Source organism: Etheostoma spectabile, chromosome 12 (assembly GCF_008692095.1).
Source record: "Etheostoma spectabile isolate EspeVRDwgs_2016 chromosome 12, UIUC_Espe_1.0, whole genome shotgun sequence".
NCBI classification, from domain to species: domain Eukaryota; kingdom Metazoa; phylum Chordata; class Actinopteri; order Perciformes; family Percidae; genus Etheostoma; species Etheostoma spectabile.
This window is the reverse complement of record NC_045744.1, coordinates 29,640,946-29,650,681: the sequence shown is the minus strand read 5'-3', so window position 1 is coordinate 29,650,681 and position 9,736 is coordinate 29,640,946. Positions and strand designations below refer to the sequence as shown.

The 9,736-nt window shown below is 39.6% G+C and overlaps 1 protein-coding gene across 1 annotated transcript in view; it reads left to right on the top strand.

Annotated features, from left to right (window-relative positions):
* LOC116699495 (NAD-dependent protein deacetylase sirtuin-6) overlaps positions 1-9,736 on the top strand; it is a 13,037-nt gene that overhangs the window by 2,121 nt on the left and 1,180 nt on the right. Inside the window, exons 2-7 of the mRNA XM_032532115.1 lie at positions 1,312-1,439; positions 4,014-4,196; positions 6,152-6,211; positions 7,856-7,951; positions 8,040-8,120; positions 9,254-9,377. Of these exons, the coding sequence (XP_032388006.1) occupies positions 1,312-1,439; positions 4,014-4,196; positions 6,152-6,211; positions 7,856-7,951; positions 8,040-8,120; positions 9,254-9,377 (672 nt within the window). The remainder of the gene's footprint in view (positions 1-1,311; positions 1,440-4,013; positions 4,197-6,151; positions 6,212-7,855; positions 7,952-8,039; positions 8,121-9,253; positions 9,378-9,736) is intronic.

Sequence of the window (9,736 nt, the reverse complement as noted above, 5' to 3'; positions counted from 1 at the left end):
TATTGGATATTTTAAACTTTTTTAGCAAATAAAAAACAGAAAAGTGGTGCGTGCAAAATTATTGGGCCCCTCTACTTTCAGTGCAGCAAACTCACTCCAGAAGTTCAGCGAGGATCTCTGAATGATCCAATCCCTAAATGCATGGTGATATAGAATCCACCTGTGTGTGGTGATCAAGTCTCTGTATAAATGCACCTGCTCTGTCCCAGAGAGCATCATGAAGACCAAGGAACACACCAGGCAGCTCCGCAATACTGGTGTGGAGAAGTTTAAAACCGGATTTGGATACAAAAAGATTTCCCAAGCTTTAAACATCCCAAGGAGCCCTGTGAAGCGATCATTTGAAATGGAGGAGTATCAGACCCCTGCAAATCTACCAAGACCTGGCCGTCCCTGTAAACTTTCAGCTCAGACAAGGAGAAGACTGATCAGAGATGCAGTCAAGAGGCCCATGATCACTCTGGATGCAGAGAACTACAGCTGAGGTGGGAGAGTCTGTCCATAGGACAACAATCAGTCGTACACTGCACAAATCTGGCCTTCATGGAAGAGTGGCAAGAAGAAAGCCATTTCTCAAAGAGATCCATAAAAAGTCTCGTCTAAAGTTTGCCGCAAGCCACCTGGGAGACACACCAAACATGTGGAAGAGGTCTCTGGTCAGATGAAACCAAAATCGAACTTTTTGGCCACAATGCAAAACAATGTGTTTGGCGTAAAAGCAACACAGCTCATCAGCCTCAACACACCATCCCCACTGTCAAACATGGTGGTGGCAGCATCATGGTCTGGGCCTGCTTTTCTTCAGCAGGGACAGGTGAGATGATTCAAATTGATAGAATAATATGAAAATATTCAATAGTATGAAAATAGAGAAATACCCCAAGCGACTTGCAGCTGGAATCGCAGCAAAAGGTGGCTCTACAAAGTATTAACGCAAGGGGGCCCAATAATTTTGCACGCACCACTTTTCAGTTTTTTATTTGCTAAAAAAGTTTAAAATATCCAATAGATTTCGTTCCACTTCCCAATTGTGTCCCACTTGTTGGTGATTCTTCACAAAAAAATAAAATTTTTATATCTTTATGTTTGAAGCCTGAAATGTGTCAAAAGGTTGAAAAGTTCAAGGGGGCCGAATACTTTCGCAAGGCACTGTATCTCTCACCCCTATGTTAATAAAATACTGTATGAAACCATCCCTTTTCAACCCTTATTATTCCCATATACTTAAATTTAGGTACTGTTTCAAAAATGTTGTCACAGCATCGGCCAGCGTTTTTTTTAACCTGAAGTTTTTTTTTTGTTCTGTGGCAGACGTTTGACAGTCCTGAGGAGGTGAAGGCGAAGGTGGAAACCCTCGCTCAGTTGATAAAAGAATCCCAGTACCTAGTTGTCCACTCTGGAGCAGGAATCAGCACCGCAGCAGGCATCCCCGACTTCAGGTGAGTCCCTGGAGCCCCTTTTGTCACAATCACAAACTGCTTTTCTCTCATGTTCATGAGCTATGATGAGCAAGGCAACACTGACCTCACACATTCTGTCCCAAGTTAGTTTAAGTTTTCTTTTCAAAGAAATGCTCCCAATACACTTGTTACAGAGATGGTTTGATGCCAGCAGTAGTGCTAATGCTCAGTCTTTTTTATGTGCATTTACCTTGCATACATTTTACTGTGAAAACTAGCCGGGGCAAAACCTATGCAAAGGATGTTACCTCTATGCAAAATATATGTTGGCATTCCTTTTAGGATGTTTTGATTGATTTCAAACTGACTTAAAGTAGCATGCAGCTTATTATTATTGTCCCAGATAAAGTCTTTGTGTGAATCTATAATCTAATCTAAAATCTAAAAGTTGTTTGAATGTCATTGCGTTGGTAAAAACAACAGGGCAGTCTGATGAAATGGACTATTTCCAGTCCCTGAAAGGTTAAGTCCCGATTAGATTAAAGCAACCAATCTGGAGGTAGTCCCTGTCGGAGGAACAAACACTTTAACAGAAGGACTATTAACAGTATATAGCTGCATAATTTCCATTTCAGATTTTTGGCCACCTTGTAAAAATGGATTATGATCATGTGAATATCAAACAATGAAGAATATGTCTTTTTTTCCTGATTTTAAATTGAAGTTACTGTCTACCACTCCTCAGGACTAATCTGCTTTTCCTAGCACTTCTTTGTACCTGGTCTCAACTGCATCACCATCATAATGTATTTATTTAAAAAATAGTTTGGGACTAAATTAGTTGGCAAATTGATTATATGACTCTGAGGGATAACTTGTGGACATCTACCAACTTTGTGCCACTGCATCTTATACAAATACTGTTCTTAAATCAGATGCATAATCTTAATCCAGGTCAGAAATGCTCTATTAATTTGAAAACAATTTCTTTCTGTTGAAGACATGACCGGAGGCTCTGAAATTGTCTTCAGCTTTCTCTTGTAGTACCCCTGTATGAGCAGATGAGGGCAGTACTTGATTATTTTTTGTCAGATAATAAAAAAAATCCTGAGGCATTCTGTGATCTACCATTATGGTAGTAATATTACTAATTTATACTTTATTAATCCTGCAAGAGAAAATAACGTTTTCACTCTGTTATTATTATACACATTACACATAGACCTGAATTACACACACATGCTCCGGACCTATACACACACTAATGGAGAGATGTCAGAGTGGGGGGGCTGCCCATGGAAAGGCGCCCCGAGTGTAAGAATTGCCTTTTGATACTGCGGGAACACGTGTTTTTGCCGTAATAGCTGAGCTGTGGCACATAAGATTTATATATAACTTTTTACTCATCAATTGAGGTAATTCTGGTGTGAATGACAGATATTTCCCAGTTATAATTCATGCATGCCTGAAGCTGTTCGCTGTGGAGATCTGACGTTAATTAATATTTGATTGTCTGGCTGTCATCTGGTATGGATGCTCCCTGGGCACCTCCCTGGGTAGGTGGTTTAGCTGGGAGGAGGCCGTGGGGGAGACCCTGGATTAGGTGGAGTTTTTATTTCCGCCCTGGCCTGGGAACGCCTCGGGATCCCCAAGTCAGAGCTGGCTAATTTGGCTCGGGAAAGGAAAGTTTGGGATGGTTTGGCTGTCAGTTACGTAGAGTCGATCTTCGGCAGCAATATCATTAAAGCCAAGCTTTCTGTGTACAAATCAGGCAAACTAATACAAAGTATATTCCCACTGCTGACACACACACACACACACACACACACATGTTCTCTCTCTCTTAAAAATTCAGCCTCTCAGGTTAATATCGTTGATGATATCCAAACTTGAATATCCCAGCATCAGAGATCCTCTGTGGCTTTCATGCACGGCAGCGTCTTTCTCCTGATAATAAGCGTGTAATAAGTGACGTATGTGCCTCTCTATTAATGCTGGTATGTCTTTGAACTGGTTTTGGCTGAGCGAGCAATGAATCTGTTTTTAAGAGAGGAGGCTGTGGTTGCTGCAATTGAGGATTCACAGGATGTGTCCCCTCATCTGATGCATAAAGATAAGTTTTGTGTCCTCAAAGTAACTTGGCAACTGTCAGTGTTTTAGACCACACCAGTGCTGGCAGGACCGCCGTGTTCATCCCTCAATCAAACACCCAGAAACCAATTCAAAGGAGCATGAATTGTACAGATACGTTTTAGTCTGAAAATGTGTCACTGTATGCAGTAAAAAAGATTTCTGTTAAAAAAAGTAGTAGATATTTTTGTAAAATGCTTGTAATCATGTGTTTTGTTTACTGTAATTTCTTCTATTTTCCTTTTAGTGGGAGAATGTTTTAGTGTTTTTTATCGGTCTTTCATTTTTCAAGTGAGTTTGAACTTGCACCATTTGACAGCATGTTGTCTATTTGGTGCAGAAATTCTACTATCAGATTGTAAATACTCAACCATGAATACATAACCACGCACCAGTTGCAGACACGTAATGCCTCCAGTCCACCCACTGCATTACAACCCGTTCAATCCTGAGTCATCACTTTGTCACTGTATTCTTTTTCAGGGGCCCAAAGGGTGTGTGGACGTTAGAAGAAAAGGGGGAGTCACCTCGCATGGAAACCACATTTGAAGAAGCCCGACCCAGTTTGACTCACATGGCCCTCCTGGGACTGCAGAGGGCAGGCTACCTCAAGTATCTCATCAGCCAGAATGTGGACGGCCTACATGTCCGATCCGGCTTCCCCAGGTAACTCCGTCCTGCCTCCTGTCCTGTAGCACTGAGTAGCTAACTCAAATCATAGCAGTTAGTGGGCATGGAGCAATACATTACCTCACAGATAAACCACATAGCATCTAGAAGTACTTAAAGCAGTAATTCGTTTTGTTTAGCAGCGTATTAAGCTGTAAATACTGTAGGGCTACCATTTACACTATTGATAAATCTGCTAGTTATTTCAATTAATTTCAATGAATCTATTAATCATTAAATGGTGAACTATCCTTTCACAACTTACGTGAACACAAGCTTATGTCATCACATAAGCAGGAAAAGCAGCATTTTATGTATTTTGAGGTGCCAGGACCATCACCAATGCGGCTCTACAGCAAATATTATCACCTAACAAGTTCTTAGTGTTAGCAAATATTGATAAAAGTCAGAACTCCTGACAGAAGTATCTGGTTCTTTAGTTTCTAAATGCTCTACAATGTTCACCAGCTATGCTACCTTTCCTTTTTTTTTTCTCTTTTTGAAAAAAGGAGAGCTGTAAGACAGAACCAAAACATTAATGTTGCGGGCCATAAAACCCAACCAATGATCTGGAAGACGCTAAAACGGAGCGTAGAGTTAAGGGGAGCTGCAGAGTCGGGGGATCATTTTCTGCGGGTTTGTTTTTAGATGTAGCATCCTATCAAATACTGTATAACAGCAGCAAATGTCCTCATTTTCATAAAATGACCCAAATATGGATGAAAATGTTCTCCATATGCCAAGGAAAATATGCTACGTGTATGTATGTATGTATGTATGTATGTATGTATGTATGTATGTATGTATGTATGTATGTGTATATATATATATATATATATATATATATATATATATATATATATATATATATTCTCTCTTTCCCAAGTGTAGGACCAACAGACTCAAGGACTCGTTTGTCCCCCATGCCATCAGACTATACAACTCCTCTCTCGGGGGGGAGGAGGAAATAGGGCAAAGATGACAGTACATACACACTTGGACTCACATAAATATCTGGACACTTTAACACTCTAACACTTGACTCGACACAGACACTTTATGATAATTTCTGGTAAATGTGTTTTTTTTTTTTTTTTTTTTTTTTTTTTTTACTGTTTTAATTTTTTCCTCTCTATACTGTATTATTTTTGCTAAAAACTACTGCCGGAATTTTCAATTTCCTTGTGGGAGTCGGAAAGAATTAAAGAGAAGTCTAAGTCTGTCACTGTGCAGAATGATTCAGAGTTAAAGCAGAGTGAGAAGAGAGGGAATGGATAAGTGAGAGGTGGACGTGAGCTGTTTATTTAGAGGAAAAGTTAGTCAGAAAATGTAGAGAACTCCTTTGAATTGTGAAGAAAACAGCCACGTTATAGTTCATTTTATTTCAATTCATTTCTAGTACACAAACACAAAGAGATACAGCATTGCGAGTTGTGTGAGAAAACCCATATTGTTTCATGCCAATTTGTTACAAGTTTGGATGTGACTAATTGTTTTAAATATGAAGCTGCTGCTTTGTGATAACAGCTGTAACAGCACCAAACAGCAGGAGCTCAAATAACTTCAAATGATGCCCAGTGTAACAGAAAATGTTTGGTCTGACTCTGGATTATCCAAACATATTGGACTAACCCAAGGCCAAGAATCCAATTTTTAATACAGCACATAAACCCAGCCTTTATTGGAAGACTTGCTTTTTTTTGGAAGCCATTTCATCCCCTGCGCTCCATTAGTCATTAGGCCTGACAACAAAATGGTGATTCTCTGAGCAAATCATTAAGGCAGCAGACAGACTGGTGAAGCAAACTGGTTGGCACTAAACAGCAGAGATGCCGCCATTATTCATTCAAGGATTGTGAAAACGTTTTGTTGAAGAGTCCTGACATTAACTTTGGAGAAATCTATCTAAGTGGATATCATCTTTGTAATCTCCCTCCCTCTTTCTTTATCAGGGATATGTTATCAGAGCTTCATGGAAACATGTTTGTAGAGGAGTGTGAGAAGTGTGGCAGGTACGTGTGAGCACCAAACACCCACATTTTAATCTTGAAGCTCTTTGATAACTCAATGGCAACATGTAGCTGCCGCAAACATTTATGTCTCTGTTGTACTTCATCCCAACGTGAGGTAAAACATCTGGTACACCTGTTGGGTAAAACAAATCATGTGGCTATAACACAATATGTAAAGCATGCAGACCGGACATATTAATCCATGATCCATCCCGCTTTGTGCTTTGTATGTCAAGTGTCTTCTCTGGCTGTGGGAGGCACCTTAACTTTACCTGTGGGTCCTATTCATTGCTGACCAGCTGCACCACCTTTTTCAAATGGAAACGTCCATTAGGATAATGCATCATTTTACAGAGCGCTCATCAAAGGATTCCAGGAACATGACTTAATTTCACCCCAGTGACCTGCACAGTTTTCCTTTTTTTATCCAACAGAGGCATAAATGTCCTGGATGTGTGCAACAGCTACATGATGCTGTTGAGTATTTCCAGAATTGTGTTGAGTCCATTCCTTAAAGAAAGCTGTCCCGTGTCAAAGGTTGCCGGGTCTATCTAATAAAGGGGCCACTGTGTTTACATTATCATGTTTTTAGTGCATGAATTCATGTGTATTACAGTTTTTTCAATTGCTAGATGACAATGGGCACAACTGGAGTCACATGAGTAAAACTCTAACCACAGTCTGCACTAGTTTGGTTTTTCATTAACATTTCCAGTAATTAGACAAAATCGACAAAGAAATAGACAAAATCTCTCTCTCTCTGTCTCTCTCTCTCTCTCTCTCTATATATATATATATATATATACACACATACACAGTGGCTAGAATAGAATTTACACACCCAGGCTTAAGTTGATTTAAAAGATGAATAATAAACCATCTTTTGGAAATTGATCTTATTGCCCTAATTCTTAAGTTATTTGAATTCCAAAGGCTAAGGGAACTTTATCAGGATGCATAGTATCCTATTTCATGAAATAACTGGCCTTTACAAAAAAAATAAAAAGCTGCATGCCTCTAAGGGAATTTAACATAGGTGTGTATTTATCCCCTGTATTTTAAGGAAGAACATTTATTTATTTACAATACATTATTAATTCAAAAAGAAAATTGGTGTCCTTAAAAGGGCGGTTTTTCCAAAATTTGTTGAATTAAGGTGCGTGCGTGTGTGTGTGTGTGTGTGTGTGTGCGCGTGCGTGCCCGTCCGTAAAACTGGTAGAAAATAAAATAATGAAATTTCACTCTTTTCTTATAGCAAATAATGATTAGTGTAAAGTCACTTAAATTATTGAAACTGTAAAGATGAAATGTGTGTATGTTCTGTATTGGTGTTTGATGCCAGTGTTTTTACTCTGTGTGTTGTGAGGGACAGTGTGTGTTGTCTCAGTGAGGATTGTCATAGTGTTTGGCTGCGCTGAGCCTGTTTCTGAGATGTGTGAATGAGTTTTGCAGGTGTGGTGCAGACTGTGGTTAGAGTTTAGCACATGTGGCTTCAGTTGGGACCACTGTCGTTTAGAAATAATAAAAAAACTGTAATCAACCTTGGTATTGTGCTTTTAAGCAGCTTTCACTTCTTAACTGTAACTTAACTAAAGGTGATCTTGTCAGATGGAGACGTAATCTGTACGAGTCTTGGTTTTCTAGGCAGTTTGTCAGAGAAAAGGTAATTGGTGTAATGGGACTGAAACCGACAGGGCGTTACTGTGATGTTGTACGATCCAGAGGACTCCGAGCTTGCAGGTAACACGTGCTTTCACTGCATTTTGAAACAGTTAATACTTTACCATGATCCATTTATCAGTCTGACTGAATTATTTTACTTAAACAGAGGAAAGCTGATAAGCACTATCCTGGATTGGGAGGATGCTCTTCCTGACAGAGACCTGAACAAAGCAGAGGATAGCAGCAGGTGAGACAGAGAAAATTGCAGCACTTTTGTGCTTGTTTCCTCATTATATTATTATAGGCTGTCTATTTTTTGTTTCAGCATCTATCTTGAAACTCAAAAACACACGACACATCCTCTTACAGTATCTATCCTGATTTATTTTGACATCCCAATTTCATTCTGCTTTAATGTTTCCATTTGCCACTTGTTTGTCAATGTTTCCATTCAATCCTTCAGCCACAAAAAAGCTTGCTTTGTGTGTCTACAAAACAGCAGGGTAAACTGGATGTTTGATGTACTCAATGGCCCATAATAAATGCATTATTACTGATGCGTAGTAAGTGTTTATGTACGTACTTGTGGAACTGGAGTGACATCCAGGTAATTTCTATTTTGCTCTATCTCATTACTGAATAGGAGACGACTGCTGCAGTGGAGCTGCTGTGTTTATGCTCTTTTATTCATAATGACATATTGCAGTGAGCAGTGGAGATGGCTTTGCTAGATGTGTATGTTACTGAAAGCAGCGCATACAAGGGCATGAGTCACAGCGATAAGCATACATTTCTCTAAAAAAGAATTACCCAGCAATCTTTCAAAAACCCAGAAGGTCATTTTGCGACACTTATGGCTGTTCTGAAGTTATCCTTAAAAGACTTTTCCTCATCATCCGGATGAATAGTCCTTCTTTCGCAAAGGAATTTGAACCCATTTCCCAAGATACGCTGCTTTTTCTTAATCCACACAAAGATGGCAGCTGGAAATGTTTGTAGCATGTAATCAAAAATCAAAGCAATTCATCATCTACTATATTTCTATATTGAGGTTTGATTGTGTTTTACAACAAAAGCTATGATACATGTCTCTTCAGGCACACTGGATTAGAAAAACAGTCTCAAGTTGAGTATTATTAAATTCACATACCTTCATAAATGGCTTCAGAACAGCGGTTGTGTTGTTAAATAATCTGCTGGGTTTTTCAGATCACTCCAGGTAATTATTTTCTTGGTGACTCAAATGTCATTGCAAAATGCAAAAAAAGGTAATGTTTTCTTCATTACCAAAATGTTCTACCCGCCTTGGAAACTCAGCTGACCTCGTAACACACAACTATTAGAATGTGGGTGACATATTTCTCCACTGTGCGCACCCAGACGAGCAGACCTGGCACTGACGCTGGGCACCTCCCTGCAGATCAAACCCAGCGGAGACCTTCCACTTCTCACCAAGCGCAAAGGAGGGAAACTGGCCATTGTCAACCTGCAACCCACAAAACATGTGAGTCTCATTTATGCACCACAACGGGACACGTATGTGGCCGGTGGAAACGTGGCCCTGGAAGTACTGTGCCTCACTGCGTTAGTATTTGTGTTGTAAACCGGTCTCAAGACCACTTATTGAAGGTCTCGCCTCGGAATCAACCACATTTTTACTCAGTATTATCTCTGTCTTGCATGAAGAGGACTCAGGATTTTATTTCAAGACCCCAACCTCGAGGATATCACTACATTGCCTGTGTATTGTTTGATTCTGTGTAAACCTCATTACTGTAATTGGATGTAAAGCTTACTGCTTTAAATGCAACCAATAACTTGACTCATTTCTAGTTTGAAATGTGTTACTGTAAACCCCCCGTT